At 40.0% G+C, this 17,922-nt stretch overlaps 1 protein-coding gene across 3 annotated transcripts in view; it reads left to right on the top strand.

Moving 5' to 3' along the window:
• Window positions 1–3,938: 3,938 nt before the first annotated feature.
• qser1.L (glutamine and serine rich 1 L homeolog) overlaps window positions 3,939–17,922 on the top strand; it is a 48,163-nt gene continuing 34,179 nt past the window's right edge. Inside the window, exon 1 of one of the 3 annotated variants that reach the window (XM_018257445.2) lies at window positions 3,939–4,296. In XM_018257445.2, coding sequence (XP_018112934.1) covers window positions 4,196–4,296 — 101 coding nt within the window. In that variant the 5' untranslated portion in view covers window positions 3,939–4,195. The remainder of the gene's footprint in view (window positions 4,297–17,922) is intronic. The other 2 variants (XM_018257443.2, XM_018257446.2) reach the window with 2 other exon arrangements.

Below are 17,922 nucleotides of genomic sequence, written 5' to 3'. Positions count from 1 at the left end.
CAATTTAAAAGTTTTATTTGCCTTGGTGTTGATTTTTCGTTCTATACTAACGAATTTTGAACAAATTTTTTTTAACGTTACTGGTCCTTTAACTTCCCGCCATATGCAAATTAGGCAGCACTAGTGCAACTTCGCTTCGCTTGCCGCAGTAACGCTAGTGCTACTTCACCAGCGTTCGGTGCCCTGGATGCAATTTCGGATTTTAGTGAATAAGCGTTGTCCTGACAGATCTACGCCTGGCGATGTGAGCGAAGCCGTCGCTGGCGAATTTTTAGAGGTTAGTAAATTTGCCCCTAAGACACTAGAGGTTGAGTGAGGAGAGGAAGAATATAGAGTGGGCCCCTGGTCTAAGGTTTTTTGGTGGGCCCCTGGTGTCCCAGTCCGACACTGATGGGGGCTACCTTTTTATCTGTTCCTAGCTGTAGCTCCTCTTCAATTCCTGATCTTCCAATGCACCACTGGCTGACATGCATCGGTAGATTAAATGGGGAGGCTCATTTATCAAAGGTCGAATTTCAAATTCATGTGAGTTTTTTTTTACTCTAATAAATTCTAATATATTTGAAATTCGAGTGGGAGGTTATTTAAGAAAGAGATTGAACGTTGAACAGCTCGAACTAATTTTACCGACTCGAAAACGCAAATCAAATTCGATTCGAAAAGGACCAAACTCGATTGAGGTTTTTTCTCCGGAAAAAACTTGAATGTCAGGAAGGCAATCAACATCTTCAAATGGGTCACTGGACGTTTTAGGTGGCGAATAGTCAGATATGAATTATTCCTAGGGTAAAGGTTTGATAAATCTTGAATTTCAAATTCGAATTGAGTTTGCATTATTCCCAATTAGAATTTGTGAATTTTTACCAAAAGAAATTAGAAAATTCAAATTTCCTATTCAACCTTTAATAAATCTGCCCCTTAATGTAACATTTGATAAAAAATCTGCCCCTTAATTACTCATACAGCTTTATATGACAGTTAGGAATCCAGGATTCGGTTCGAGATTTGGACAGGATTCTGCCTTTTTCTACAGGATCCGGATTCAGGCAAATCCTTCTTGCATATACAAATTAGGGGCGGAAGGGAAGTCGCGTGACTTTTTGTCACAAAACAAGGAATTAAAAATGTTTTCCACTTCTCGGCCCTAATTTGCATTTGCAAATAAGGATTTGGTTCGGTATTTGCCCAGGGGTTCGGCCGAATCCAAAAGAGTGGATTCGGTGCATCCCTAATGACAATGACATCAGTGGGAACCAAATTGAGGTAATTTTTGACAATGCCCATGGGACACATCAACTACACTTCAAACAGGGTTGGACTGGGCCAGCAGGACAGCAGGACAGGGAAAAAGCCAGTGGGCTTCATGGGCCCAGATCCGCTCCACAAGGCCACATTCCCACTCCCTGACCTCACCCCTGTTCTGATTGTGTAAAGCGGAGGAGGGCTGTTGCGGATGGTGGCCGTGGCTAGGGTTGCCACCTGGCTGGTATTTTACCGGCCTGGCCGATAAAAATTATGGTTGATCCCAATGTTATTAATAGGGAAAAAGATAGATATATAGGAAGGTCTGTATTTTTTTCTAGAAAAGGTGGCAACCCTAGCCATGGCAGGCTGGAGGAGGGGGGCCATGCTGGGTGGTGGAGGGGGGCAGGGGGTGTTCCCGATGCTGCAGCCCTGGTGGGCCCGGACCCCCCCCCCCAGTTCAACACTGACCCCAAATATGCTCCTTGCGCTCACCCTTGCAAAGGGTATACATATGCCGGACTACCGAAAAATCCAGAAGGGTTAACAGGTGCAGTAAAGATCATCACAGTCAATCATCTTGTCATCTCACTTGCTGACATTACCAAGCACTAAGCATTGCTGTATACCATTCCCACTCTGCATATTTGCATATATGTGCCAGCTGCTCCGTGGCTTCAGTTAAGGCAGTTTGCATAAATATTGTCCTTGGCAGGTACCCACATCAGTTACAAATTTTGACAACAATCCCATTTACTGGTGAGTAAAACAAGGGACACTCCCATCTCAGAGGTGCTGCCTTAAAATGTAATTGCTGTGTAAACCTGGAGCTGTTGCGCATGGGTTTTTCTTTTGCAGAAACCTGTCGAAAAAAATCTGAAAATTTAGGGTGCATTTACTTTCGAGGGGCAGTGATCACTGCACATTGGAATCTATGTGGTCTTGATATGCACAATATAAAACAAAAAAGCAATCTCATCTTTCTTAACACTGCACAGCCTTTTAATGATTCAATGATCTCCTCCCATATGTCTTGAAAAAGAAAAGATATATCTCTGAATGGTGTCACTTCTACTGTACAAATATATAAATATATATAATACACAAAAGCCATGAATATCTTGTAAATTATATCCTTATAAACGGTGAGTTCCGATGTCATCAGTTATAAACGGTGAGCTCTGATGTCATTTCTGTCACATGACTCACTGAAATTTGTGTATAATAATAAATAAAGTACCCCCAGTTGAAAAATATGAGGATATTAGAAGTTACCTCGGAGTTCCATGACCTGTATAAAAACACTCAGCCTTCAGCCTCGTGTTTTTATATGGTCATGAAACTCCTCTGTAACTTATAATATCCTTATATTTTTCAAGAGGGGGTACTTTATTCACTATATAATACACAAAAGCCATGAATATCTTGTACATTATATCCTTATAAACAGTGAGTTCTGATGTCATCAGTTATAAATGGTGAGTTCTGATGTCATTTCTATCACATGACTCACTGAAACATGTATATTATAATAAATAAAGTACCCCCAGTTGCAAAACATAAGGATATTGGAAGTTACCTCGGAGTTCCATGACCTGTATAAAAACACTCTGCCTTTATATGGTCATGAAATTCCTTGGTAACTTCTAATATCCTTATATTTTACAAGAGGGGGTACTTTATTCACTATATCTATATGCAGCAGAAGTGACGACATTCACAGGTCTTTAATGGGGTTGGTCACCTTTGAGTTGGAGTTGACTTTTAGTATGATGTCGAGAGGGATATTATAAGACAATTTGGTTTTCATTTTTTATCATTTGTGGATTTTGAGTTACAGAAGAACCCCCAGTTTACATCCCCTGATTTTAAGTTTTCCCTCATTTAACATTGTTGTTTTGTGGTCATGCCTATATATTCTGCATAATACATTTCCCTGATTTTACATTTTCCTTTACATCATTTTTTCTTGGTCCCCTGAAAAACGTAAAATTCTATTGTATTTCGCTTTTTATTCAGCAGCTCTCCGGTTTGCCATTTCTACCATCTGGTTGCTAGGATCCAAATTACCCTAGCAACCATGCACTCATTTCAATAAGAGACTGGAATAGGAAAGGGCCTGAATAGAAAGATGCGTAATAAAAAACAGCAATGACAATATATTTGTAGCTTTAGAGAGTTTTTGGTTTTTAAGATGGGGTCAGTGACTCAATCCCGTATCTAAACACAGAGTCAGATGAAAAAAAAAGCCAATAAGAAAAAACTATATATAGTGAATAAAGTACCCCCTCTTGTAAAATATAAGGATATTATAAGTTACCGAGGAGTTTCATGACGATATCAAGGCTGAGTGTTTTTATACAGGTCATGGAACTCCAAGGTAACTTCTAATATCCTCATATTTTGCAACAGGGGGTACTTTATTTATTATAATACACAAGTTTTAGGGAGTCATGTGACCGAAATGACATCAGAACTCACTGTTTATAATTATATAATTTACAAGATATTCATGGCTTTTGTGTATTATATGTATACATGTGGCCAGGACTGTGAATCTGTATATATATATCTATAAATAATTGTGGGGGCTGCTGAGAGAGGAGAAGATGAAGTGAGGCGGGATGTTGTTGCCTCAGAGAGGCTATTAGTACATTACAGGCCTAGCAAAGCTCACGGTGCTTTGGGCCTCAGTTCCTCACACAAGGGGGAGAGAGGGGAGGAGGCGCCGCCATGAGCGATGCATCCTGGGAAATAAAGCAACATGGGGCAGCAGCTTGAGGCTCAGCATGCACTTCCATGATCCCACGGAGTGTTTAAGTCTGAGGTAACCCTCCCTCCTAGCTGTCCGTCCGTCCCTCCCTCCGCGTCACCGCCTCCTCCCGGGGACGATGTGAGGGGCTGGCAGGAGGCGAGAAAACGAGGAAATTGCAGGCCCCTAGTGTCCGGGAGGATGGACAGAAACTACCCGACCCCCACCTTTACCGACCCGCTGGCTTCAGCATCCCCCGCGGCCTGGGCCTACGAACGGAGCGCCGCCGGGATCAAACCCAGGTAAGAGCGGGGCGCGCGAGAAAGTCCTACGACTGGGGCCTTTGCTTTCGTAACAAGCTCACAGAGCAGGGAGCGGCTGGCAGCAGCAATAATCACTACAGGCCGGGGATAATCCCTCCCGTGCAGGCCCAAGATCCCCTCCAGGCTTTCCCTGTCACCCGATCCGGCCGTGTGTGACCCTCCTGCTATTGTTGCACAGACTTCCCTGAAAGTGAGGCTCTAGTTACTGAAGTACAGCTGGAAGCCTACAGGTTGGCCCTCTATTAACATATGTTGTCAGAGTTCTGACACAGACCAGAGATTGTTTGCTGCCTGCTCTGTGCCTTGTCATTCTTATATATGTGTGTGTGTGTGTATATATATTTATACATAATGTTTGTGCTCAGTGGCTATAGTATATGTGTGTGTGTTGTGATGTGTATATGTGTGTGTGTGGTTAATAAACATATAATACACAAAAGCCATGAATATCCTGTAAATTATATCCTTATAAACGGTGAGTTCTGATGTCATCAGTTATAAACGGTGAGTTCTGATGTCATTTCTGTCACATGACTCACTGAAACTTGTGTATTATAATAAATAAAGTACCCCAGTTGCAAAATATGAGGATATTAGAAATTACCTCGGAGTTCCATGACCTTCGGCCTCTTCGGTGTTTTTATACGGTCATGGAACGGCTCGGTAACTTATAATATCTTTATAATACACAAAAGCCATGAATATCTTGTAAATTATATCCTTATAAACAGTGAGTAGTGATGTCATCAGTTATAAACGGTGAGTAGTGATGTAATTTCTGTCACATGACTCACTAAAATTTGTGTATTATAATTAATAAAGTACCCCCAGTTGTAAAATATGAGGATATTAGAAGTTACCTCGGAGTTCCATGACCTGTATAAAAACACTTGGCCTTCGGCCTCGTGTTTTTATATGGTCATGAAACTACTCGGTAACTTATAATATCCTTATATTTTACAAGAGGGGGTACTTTATTCACTGTATAAACCGTGAGTTCTGATGTCATTTGGTCACATGACTCCCTGAAACTTGTGAATTATAATAAATAAAGTACCCCTTGTTGTAAAATACGAGGATATTAGAAGTAACCTCGGAGTTCCATGACCTGGCCTCATGCTTCTATATGGTCATGGAACGCCTCGGTGACTTATAATATCTTTATATTTTACTATAGGGGGTACTGTAGTGAATAATGTACCCCCTTATTGTAAAACATAAGGATATTCTAAGTCACAGAGGAGTTTTACAGCCGTATAAAAGCACTAGGCCAACCACAGCTCATGAAACAACGAGGTGACTTCTCATATCCCCATTTTTGCTACCAGACTACATTATTTATTATAATGCATAATACAAACATTTCAGAGAGTGATGCGGCCGGAAATGACATCACTGAGGACAGATTAGAGCTGATGACATCACTGAGTAAGCACCGTTTAGAACGGTAGTGTTTACAGGCTACTCAGGGCTCTTGTATGTGATACATATGATATGTGTATGTCCTGTGGGAGCATATTAGTTATATGGAGGGTGGGTGTGTAATATGTATGTCACCTAAGTGCAGAGACACACACTCAGATTTTGGGGAGATTGTCGCCCAGCGATTAATCGCCTCTTCGGGCGACTAATCTCCCTGAACTGCCTTCCGGCCAGCTAGAACATAAATTGTTGGCAGGATGGCAGTCGGAGCACTTTTTCTGAAGTCGCCCGAAGGTTCCTCTTGAGGCAACTTCAGGCGACTTCGGAATCTCCCCGAATCTGAGCGTGTCTCTGCCCTAAGGAGGATTTATCTAATGCATATGAATGTCCTGGGGCAGATATATATATAATTTTTTTTTTTTTTTTTTTCAAAGAAGAGAACCGCACCAACATGACTTATTTAGATATTGTCTGTCTTCAGGAATTCCTGAAGAAACATTGAAATAAACTTTTCTATCAACTGTTGGTGTGCTTCTCTTCTTTGAATTATTATTGATAATGTAACCAGCATACAGGCAGTAATATTCTCAGTGCGTGTGTCTTATATTCCTGTGATTGATAAACTACAACACTCAGCCAGGGTGGAGGGGGTGGTGTTCATGGTCCTGCTTAATCTTGTGAAGTAATAAGAACAAACTTGTGACTGTATTGCAGTATAGAAGTGTTATGGTGTCACTGGTTCTTTCCAACTTCTTGCCTGGTAACTCCCAGTTTGTGGCTGTTAAGGATGCTGAGGCTTCCAGTGCAATTCTTTACTATTTGTGAGTTTGCGATATAGTAGCATTTGACAATTGAAATATCTGGGGGAAATGCTACAATGTATAATTCAACTACAACCAAACGCCCACTTCAAGCTCAAAAAAAATGTTGCTATTTGTTCATAAGGAGTCAGTCAGTCCTGTACATCAGTGTCTGAAACTTAAGGACATCTGTGTGTTCTCATTGTTTCCAAGATTATGTATCTGTTTATTATTTCCTTGTTTGCTAGCACATTATATGGGAATCACATGGGTTCATACACACTGTTTTTAGGTTACTTGGAATTGTGTCCCTGTTTGTTTGTTGGATACATTAGAACTGATGGTTAGAATTGTTAGTAGCACAGGGGTGTTAGGTTTGATTTCAACCAGGGCCCACTCTGTGAATCTGAGTGTGAATATTCATTTTTATTTCTACTGATCCAACTGAAAGTATCTGGCAACAGGTTGCAGCACTCTTCAACTTTCATCATTTTCATCATCATTTATTTATATAGCGCTGTCAAGATACGCAGTGCTTTTATGCATCATTCCCAAAAATATAATGCCATTTCTCTCTAAGAAGTATGTGGAAGTTGAGAGTGTAGACGTGACTGATAATATACGGACATGGCCTTCAGCTGGACCAGAGCCGTGGGCAAATCTTTGCAGCACTGCAGTAATTGCATATACACCTATTGATGTTTTTCTGCCGTGACAAAGTTGCATGGAGCTCTAAATTTTGTGCAATGTAATCATTGTGACCGCAGTGCCGGCAGTAAAGCTGGCCATAGATGCAAAGATCCGATCGTTCGAGGATCGAACTTCCCCATCTCCCGACCTGCCACTAACTATTCAGATCAGAAAAGGAGTAAAAGAACAGATCAGCCGATGTTCGTAACAAAGAAACTAATTTTTTAAAAAAAAAAAAAAAAAATTTTGTTACTGGTCCTTTAAGAATTAACTTACCAATACTCCGCTTGTGCTCCTCTTCAGAAAAGGCGACAGGGCGATGATCCATCGTGCGGTGCTCGATTTCTCTTCCCTGGCTATCTCCTAAACAAGGAGATAGCCTTGGTCCTTTAAGCACATCTTGCAGTATCCCGGATAACTATCACAGGTGCCAGGATTATTCTGTACTTACTACACACACACACACACTTATCAAAGGTCGAATTTTGAATTCATGTGAGGTTTTTAAAAATTCCCCTAAACTTCCATGAACTTGAAATTCGACCACATTTTATTTTTACACTAGGATGAATGTAATCGCCCTTAAAAACTCAAATCAAATTTGAATTGAATTTTAAAAACTCTGTTTGAGATTCTTCCTGCATGTCAGGAAGGCTGCAAACAACGCCGAATTGATACCTGGACATCTCCCATTGACTTAAACAGTAATTGCCAGGTTTTCATTTGAGTTCTTAAAACAGCCGGAGTATGATACATCTCGAGAATCGAATTTGAATTTCTTAAAAAGACTTTAATCGAATTTGAATAACTCCCTAGTCACCTTTGACAGTTTTGACCATAAAAATATAGATGGGGTCAGTGACTCCTATTTGAAAGCTGGAAACAATCAGAAGATGGCAAATATTTCAAAAACTATAAAACATAAATAATGAAGACCAATTGAAAAGTTGTTTAAAATTGGCCATTCTATAACAAATAAAAAAACACCCCTTTAAACTTCACTTTTGGAATAACAGTCAAAATTAAAACATGGGAATTCATTGGAGAAAAAAAGTCAATTTCTAGTGAAACTGGGAAAAAAAAAAAAAAAAAGTTTGGAAGGTTTGTCAGACTATTGACACATGGGTCCCGAGTTTGAGCATAAGGGCTAAACTACATAAAATATTTTGATCAGATTTTGTGGTTCAGATAAAAGTTATCATCCAACAGCAGAATATTTTGTAAGATCCTAATAATTTATATGTAAGTCGGATGGTGTGTTTTGTTCATGCATCTACATCCGACAGTCTGTGTTTTCCAGTGAGAAGTAAAAGTTTTGTCAGGCACAATCTGATTTGATCTCATTGGCTGTAGATGCAGAATTCCCTCCCTGTCCTGCTGAATTGCAAAGCTTCAATGTAGTTTACTCATCAGATTTTTCTATCAGTCCCATTATATCTTTACCCATGACGATCAGATACCCTCCTACAAAATCTCCCATATAGTTTAGCTCTAATTTTATTACTATTGACTTTTGTAGAAAGAAATCTTACTGCGCGAGGATCATGGGGTCCTAATTTCAGGTTCTGATGTTCAGTATTACTAGTGAAATATGCAAATTTTCATTAGGCCTGGCCGAAAAAACTCTGTATGAGTGCTATGATGCTATTTCACTTCTGATCTGATGGTTGACTCAGGGGCTAGATAGTTAAAGAAGATCATTTTCATGTTTGGTTTTGATCTGAGATCACAATCACTGTTAACGTTAAATCCATCACTTTGCATCATACAACTTTACTCCAAATCTGTGTATGTTTGACGCAGGAAGGAAAACCTATCTACTACCCATTTTGGAATACAGGTATAGGATCTGTTTTCCGAAAACCCGTTATTTAGAAATAATAATTTTATCCAAATAATCCAAATATTTAAATGATTTCCTTTTTCTCTGTAATAATAAAGCAGTAGCTTATACTTTACCCCAACTAAGATATAATTTATCCTTATTGGAGGCAAAACCAGCCTATTGTATTTAGTTAATGTTTACATGATTTTCTAGCAGACTTAGAGGCACGTTTATCAAAGGTCGAATTTCAAATTCATATGAGTCTCTAAATTTGACGGATCTAAATTTATTTTATATAATCAAATTTCCTAAACTCGAGGGAGTGGGATCGACCCGGAAACTTGAATCAAATTCAATTTGAGTTTTAAAAAAAGCGTACTGGGATCAATTTTGAGTTGTTTGCAGCCTTCCGGACATTCAATTTTTCCCCATTGACTAAAACAGTAATTTGGCCGGTTTTAGGTGACGAATAGTTGAATTTGAGTTCTTAAAGGGCCAGTGTATTATAAATCTCAAATCTAATTCAGATTTTTTTTTTAAAAAAAACTTGAATCGAATTTGAACAATTCCCTAGTCAAATTTGATTGTTTCGGCCATAAAAAACTCGAAAATTCTAAATTAGATAAATCTGCCCATAAGGTATGAAGTTCCAAATTATGGAAGATCCATTATACGGAACCCCCCCTTGTACTTTTATAATTTATCTTTTATCCTAAGATTTTGCCCTCCCCCCCCCCCTTTGTACCATATGCAGCACATGGTAATTTATAGGTTGTAATAAAATAGCAGTAAAGCAATCCTCCTTTATGGAAGATAATGGCACAGCCTTTTTATAGTGTTGTTACAACCATGGCTTGATTAAATATCATAAAAGCTCCCCGTGCTTGGCTTTCCATAAATGCATCTGAGCGTGTGTGAAGGGTCAAAATTCCTCCGTGGTGTATAACGCGCTAAATTGGGCTGTCGTCTCGTAACAAACAGCAGACAATCTTTTAATTTTGTAGTCGGTGGCTCTAAAAATAGCAGCGTTTTGGCTGGGCTGCCCTACAGTTCAATCGTTCAGGCTTGTCCCACAGGAGTTGAGAAAGCTGAATCTGTTTCCTTCCCATTGTGGAGGCAGGATTGATTCCGGTGCCCTGAATATGAGATAAACACTGGTATCTGGATAATACATGGGTATGGGCTGCCTTTAGTCTGCTTGCTTGGATTGTGAAATTATGTTTATGTATAAATACATGTTACCTTCAAGAATATAACCCGTATTTGTTAAAATAATTCCAGTGCAAAGCTCAGCATGGAAAAATGTATTCATTGGGAGTGTGACTATTCTATATTCTGTATAACTGTGCTTTATTGGAAATGGAAAGGTCCAATCAATGGGGCGGCGGGGGTGCAAAATGTCATGGCACCCCTCAAGGATTGTTACCGATCAACAATTGCATTAAAACAAGGCACATCTAAAAAGTTGAGCTTTGAGGGCTGTTTTGATTTATTTTAAATGCAATCACATTATAGTCACTGCTGCCTAGTAATTTTCTTTTATTTAAAATATTCATTGATTTTCCAAGGGATCTTGTAACCTTACCTGGACAGGCTATACACGGGGAGATATGTAGACTCTCTCTGAAGTGGCTGAAATAGCATCTTAAATCTGCCTGTTTATGGCCACCTTTTATCATTTTATTTTTCTGGTGTTACTTGCCCTTTCCTTTCAAACACGGGTAAAGGCAGATATAAGCTGCCTACAGATTGTCAGCAGCTTATTTATTGCCCAGTGTATGGGGGCCCTCTGATGGGTTTCCCCGATTGATATCTGGCCAAAAGTTGTTAGCTTTCACCCGGGGCCGTTTTCCCTTTGACACATCATCAGTAACACTGACATCTGCAAACAGATTAAATAATGAAGGCTAACACAGGCAGAATTTACTATGACGACAAGTCCTGCTTGGATTGAGCACTGTAATGGTTATTCTGAGCTCAGGAGAGGGGGTTGGGATTTAAAAATAAGAGCAGGCGGCTAGTTGCGAACCAGCAATGCCATCTCTTCATTGGCTGCTAGACTGCCCGGTGTGTTTAATAATCTGAGTTGAAAATAACTGAGCATGCTTGTGAGCCAACAGCCGAAGCGATTTCCAGACGCAGGGGACAGAGTGGGTTAGAGGAGCAGAAGGAATTCTAAGTGATTACAGAGTGGCAGTTATTTAGAGATTTCAAAGAGGCTCTTCAGTGATTACATTTTTGGGTGAAGGGTTTAAATGCCCTTTAAGTGAAATATTAGAGAATCTTACCAAACTGGTGTATGTGTATATATACAGGTACGGGACCTATTATCCTGTATGTTCGGCTTTCCGGATAACAGGTCTTTCCGTAATTTGGATCTTCATACCTTAAGTCTGCTAGAAAATCATGTAAATGTTAAATAAACCCAATAGGCTGGTTTTCCTTCCAATAAGGATTAATTATATCTTAGTTTGGATCAAGTACAAGCGACTGTTTTATTATAACACAGAAAAAGGAAATCATTTTTAAAAATTTGGATAATTTGATTCTAATGGAGTCTATGGGAGATGGCCTTTCCGTGATTCTGAACTTTCTGGATAAGGGGTTTCCAGATAACGGATCCCATACCTACACATACAGTGTGTATATATATATATATATATATATATATATATATATATATATATATATATATATATATATATATATATATATATACATACATATACACACATATACATTTTGCCTTGAACCCCTATTTTCTGATGGCCTGTGTGATGCCTCAGAGATCACCTGACCAGCAATACTACAACTCTTAACTATAACAAGAAGAAGAAGTGTGAAAGCAAAAGACAGAACTCTGTCTGTTAATTGGCTCATGTGACCATACATGTTTGCTTTGTTTGTGTGCACCGTGAATCTTAGGATCCCAGGGGATGGCCCTTATTTTTTTTAAGTTGGCTACTTAGGGTTACTAAAAAAAGTATATTATTATGAATATGGTTTATTAACATGAAGCAGGGTTTTACATATGAGCTGTTTTATGCAATATATTGTTTTCCTTTAAGTCACTTCCTGGAATTTTGATATGCTTTATATAATAGAAGATCTTAGACAAGGGAAACTAATGGGTCTGTTTTGTTACTGATCAATCTGAATGTCTCCAGGCTCTTATCGTTTGTCGCATATTTCAGATTCATCAAATTGGCGGTGCAAGTCATTTACTTCCACCTTATTCAGTGTACACAGTTAATGCTTTTATGCGGAATATTGTTATTGCTTAAAAACTGCTTACACTGAAAGATACACGCTTATACTTATAGAGAAACCTTCAGCCCTAATAGGAATGGATAGTCCTTGTCCGAACTGGCCTGGACCCAACTCTGATTTGTGCTTTTTATTATTATGTTTGACAGTCCCAAGATGAGCAGCATTTTTACCTTTTTGTTTCACCTTTGGGAAATTAGTAACTGTGCACACTGATCCTGTAGTACAGTCTTTATTATTAGCATTGTGTGCCATTTAGGGATTCACAGAGACAAGACTGCAAGTAATTTTTTAAAAATTATTCAGTTTTGACTTTTTTTTTTCCTTCGATTTGTACAAGTATGGGACCTGTTATCCATAATTCTGAGGACCTGGGGTTTTCCGTATAATGGATCTTTCCTTAATTTGGATCTTCATACCATAAGTCTACTAGAAAATTATTTAAACACTAAATAAACCCAATAGGCTGGTTTTGCTTCCAACAATGATTAATTATATCTTAGTTGGGTTCAAGTACAAGCTACTGTTTTATTATTACAGAGAAAAAGGAAATCATTTTTAAAAATTTGGATAAAATAGAGTGTATAGGAAATGGCCATTTTGTAATTCGGAGCTTTCTGGATAACAGGTTTCCGAGTAACTGATCCCATACCTGTATATAAAGATGATGGTTGCCATTTGGTGCATCCCTTATTTTATTAGCCTTTTTTTGTTCAATAAAAAGTTTTTTTTCTATAATTATCGACTTTTTGATGAATTCTCTTCACTTTGAGATCCAAAAATTAAGTTTCTGTTTCCAAAGCTGCTTATGGGGAAGCAGGATTGTGTCTGAACTGCCCCCTGACTTTGGGCAAAACTATATGATCAAAAAGAAGTATAAAGGGGGGAGCCCAAACACAGTGCATAAATGATCTCAAATATATACAGAGGTAGGTCAGGCTTACCTGCTCCTGCCCCTCTTTACCAGTTTTTGGGCCCAGACTTCCCATCTCTAATCACCTGACTTGTTCTGCTAACCCTTCACTGATTTTAATTGGAGTATTCATTTAATGTCAAATGGAAATAAAAGGAACTGCACACACATGAAAATCACAAACCATTAAGATGGCCGCATACTATAAGATCCGCTCGTTTGGCGACGTAGCCAAACAAGCGGATCTTTCCCTGATAAGCCCACCAATGGCAGCAATATATTGGATTCGGCCCCATAGCTGAACAATCGGATTACAACGAGGAGCAATGGGCTCCAACAGGTTGATCACTGGAAAAATTAAACCTTCCAGATCGATCTCGTAGCCAGATATTGATCGAGAAGCCCCATCAGAAGCCCCCATACATAGGCAGATAAGCTGCTGAATTGGACTAAAGGACTGATATCGGCAGCTTTAATTTGCCAGTGTATGGCCACCTTTAGGCATTTATATTGGTGCCACAGATCTGACCTGAGTAAGTCTGTTGCTCCCATCATAGACATGAATAAAACAGGCTAAACGCGGGGGCCCATTTATCAAAAGTTGAATTTCGAATTCATGTGAATTTTTTTTTCTAATTCGAATATACTCACAATTCAAATGGCAGGTTATTTAAGAAGAATTTGAATGTATGATATTCGATCGAACAGGTCCGACCCGAAAAGTCTATTCAATTCGTACAAATCTAGTTTTTCTCCTGAAAAAAACTCGAATGTCAGGAAGGCTATTAAAGGGGTGGTTCACCTTCAAACAACTAGTTGTTTTCAGATAGATCACCAGAAATAATGACTTTTTACAATTAATTTCCATTTTCTATGTGTGACCGGTTTTCTAATATTGAAGTGTAAAGTGTGATTTTTCACCTTCTGAAGCAGCCCTGGGATGTGGGGTCGCCGACCCTGTAAACTGTTGTAAATTGATAATTTTAGTTGATACATTTATCTTTGTCCCTGCTGAGCAGAATCTCTGGGTTTCATTACAGGCAGTAGTTATAATTGATACAATAGTTGCTGATACTCCAGAGATGCTGCTGAGAAATGTATCAACTCAATTTTGTAAAATTGTAACAGTTCAGAGTCTGCAAATTACTGAGCTGCCAGACTCAAACACCAGAGACACGAACATTCAACTTTTAACTTAGATTTTGGAAAAACAATAAAAAATAAATAATGGAAGGTAATTGAAAAAAAATCTTTATTTCTGGATAATAATCTGAAAACAGCTGAACTGGAAAAAAGTGTTTAGAAGGTGAACAACCCCTTTAACATCTCCAAATGGCTCAACGGACCTCTGCCATTGATTTGTACATGAGCTTGGTAGGTGGGGAATATCCTAATTAGGACTGTTTCCATGATTGAAGGTGTAATACATCTCACATTTACATTTGAATAGGGGGATTAAAATCTGAATGTGTGAATTTTGACATTTGAAAATTCAAATTTACTATTCGGCCCTTGATAAATCTGCCCCTTGGTATTTAGATTTTTGTGTGCAGTTAGTACATTTCCAGCGAATTCCAGCATACATTACATTATATGTAGTATTGTTTGCACGTGTGATCAAGCAGTGTCACGACGGAGACCAGTATGGCGGCAGCAGATAATGTGCTCGATCTCTGAGAATGTCAGTTAATAGCCCTCCCGGGAAGCAATACATGTCATTGTGGTTGCCTGTTTGCAAACTGAGCCGCAGACAAATGCTCGTGTGCCTTTCTTCCTTATTTACTCATAAGTCATACTAGGATAGAGCTTTTCACCCTCTCCTGACTTTTATGCCGGTTAGGATGGTTGCTAGTGATGTGCGGGTTGATCCAAAACCTGTAGGTTTACCCGGTGGTTTGGGTTGAAATTGAGCAACCTTTGCGGGGTTCCGTTTAGTGAAGTAGACCAGAGTAAGCAGAGTGTGTTCAGAAGTAGTACAAGGAATGGGTAGAAGTGGGTTGGGTGCAGGACCTACAATGGCAACATTATGTGGGTTAAAGTAGAAACAAAGCCTTCATAAAAAACAAAAAAACCTACCCTACATAGACCCTCCTCCCCCCCCGGGCAAATGCTCTTTACTTACCCCTCGGTGCAGATTCTGTCCAGCGGAGTTCTCGGACACCATCTTCAGCTGCTTCAGTCATCTTCGGAATGACACCGGCACTTTGGCAATTTTTTTTAGTGAGTTTTGGCGCATGGGCAGTTGTTGCGAAACAGAAAATTGCTCCTACTGCGCATACGCCGCTTCGCATGGGGAGGGGGGCCTATGTAGGGTAGGGGGAGTAGGTTTTTTTTCATTAATTGATAAATAAGGTGCAGGTAAAAACTTTATTTACATTCTCACTGTATCAGGTTCATCAAACAGAATTCGGAAACTTCGTGACTTTTGGGCGCATCCACAGTAGCTCCGTACCAGCAAATGTCCCCAACTGCGCATGTGCCAGAGTCCAAAAAGTTTCAGATTTCTTTTTCGGAAACTTTGTGACTTTCAGTGCATGCACAGTAGATACGAACCGGCAAATGCCTCCTACTGCGCATGCGCCACCAAATGCCGATCACTACAGGAAGAGTGCTTTGGAGAAGATGGCAGCCGTGAAATCCGCTGGAGAGGACCTAGAAGGAGGGGCTAGTAACAGGTTAGGGGCATTTGCCCGGGGGGGAGGAGGGGGCCTATGCAGGGAAGGGGTGAGGGATTTTTGCGCCTAGGGGGTTGAATTCTCCTTTAAAACACTTCAATTTTTTGATGTTTCCTTTAAGTTGGCCAAAGATGTGCAATTATAGCCTGTGTCGGACGAAGGATCGTCTGTATCAATATTCCAACCTGCAACTAACAAAGTAGTAATGAGAACAAATAACACAATATGCGGGCCATTAATTGACAGACCGCAAAGTTTTGTCCGACAAATAGTAGTGTCAGTCTCCCATTGATATCATCAGATATCAGAGGCAATACATGCAGAGATCTGATCGGTAGATAATATAAATCTTTTATATTCCACCATGGTAGAAAAAATTCCGGGACACTCCCCACACGGTCTGAAAATCATACAATCTTTGTTTTGTACAATGATATCTTTGTGTCTATGGGCAGCTTCAGGGTCAAAGTGTGGGTTAAGGTTTTGGGGGTTATGGTTGGACGCAGGTTGTTTGTTCCGGACCTGCACATCACTAGTGGTAACCAAGTGTGCTTCGAAGCATAGGTGGCCCTTGCTACTGACAGGATTTGCTGGCAGATTTTAGCAGTACTTCCCTCCTCTTCGCTCATCGGTGCTTTTGGGCAGTACATAGGCGTCCTGCCTGCTACTTGTCTCTATAACTGGAGATCAGAGAGAGAACATCGTTGAAGGCAAAAGTATAAGGTCTGTGAGAGGACTTAAAGAAGAAGGAAAGCCACAGAGACCATTTATTGCCAACAATAGTGCAAGCTAGAACACTATATTTATTCTGCAGTATGCTATGCCATACCTGAGTAAACAGCTATAGAAGCGCTCTCTCACTCCGTTTGTTTAGGCTAGCAGCTGCCATATTAGCTTGGTGTGACATCACTTCCTGCCTGAGTTTCTCCCTGCTCACTTATAGCTCTGGGCTCAGATTACAACAGAGGGAGAGAGGAGTAAACTGAGCATGCTCAAGCCCTAGCCCTGGAGGTTTAAGCTGAAACAGGAAGTCTGATACAGAAGCCCATGAGTACACAATAGAAGGAAAGAAATGCTGTGTTTCTTTTGACAGAGGCCTCAGAGCAGCATTACTTTGAGGGTTTACTGGTGTATTTATATATACCTTCCTGATAAAGCTTACTTTGTATTAACCTTTCCTTCTCCTTTAATGTTCATTCTATACACACTGCTATTACTCCATCCTTATGCCCACCTGGCACCTCTTCATCTTGTTGTCATTGGAATCTGCCCGAATAGCTGATATGGTTCCAAAAAAGTTAAGATCAGAGCGGGTGGAGCCAGCGACTGGCACAGGAGGGAAGAGCATGGAAAAGAGATTTGTGTGATGGAAGTGAAGAGCCGTATGTCTGTCGGCAGAATGAGCTGATAGTAATGTGTGTGTGTGTGTGACTTTGTCTGCCACTGTCAGAATGCCAAGAGCAGCAATTAGAGGACTTATAGGATTTTATGAACAGTTTTAGCACCAACTGTCTGGACTCGATAAATGAAAACAAACACACAGTCTTCCCTGTAATATACTTAATGACTGTCCCTCTGTGCAGGCTCACTTCATGCATTGTAAATCTCTTCCCACGCTTCCTCGCTGCTTCTGTATAAACTCTTTATTTACTCTTTGCTGGGCTATTTGATACTTCATGGCTACAAAGAGATCATCACCCCTCGAGGACCAGGGATGTTCTATACATAAAGGCTAATTGTTCAGGCATATTTTTAAAATCTCCAGCTTGTTCTTGAGATTTTGTGTGTGTGTTTAGAGTCCTGCAGCAGGTCGGGTACCCGCGGGTTACCCGCAAAAACCTGCGGTACCCTGCGGGTTGCGTTTAGAAGTTCCAGGTGCGGGTATACCTGCGGTTCTGCGGGTTGCGGGTCGGGCCGCGGGTCTTCTCAATATCGATATTCACTCCTTTCTTCTGGTCACATCTACTTCCGATGACGTCACTTCCGGTTTACAGTGACCGCGCTTCCTGTTTT

The sequence above is a fragment of the Xenopus laevis genome, chromosome 4L, assembly GCF_017654675.1.
Source record: "Xenopus laevis strain J_2021 chromosome 4L, Xenopus_laevis_v10.1, whole genome shotgun sequence".
NCBI lineage: Eukaryota > Metazoa > Chordata > Amphibia > Anura > Pipidae > Xenopus > Xenopus laevis.
This window is presented reverse-complemented; position numbering and strand designations above follow the sequence as displayed.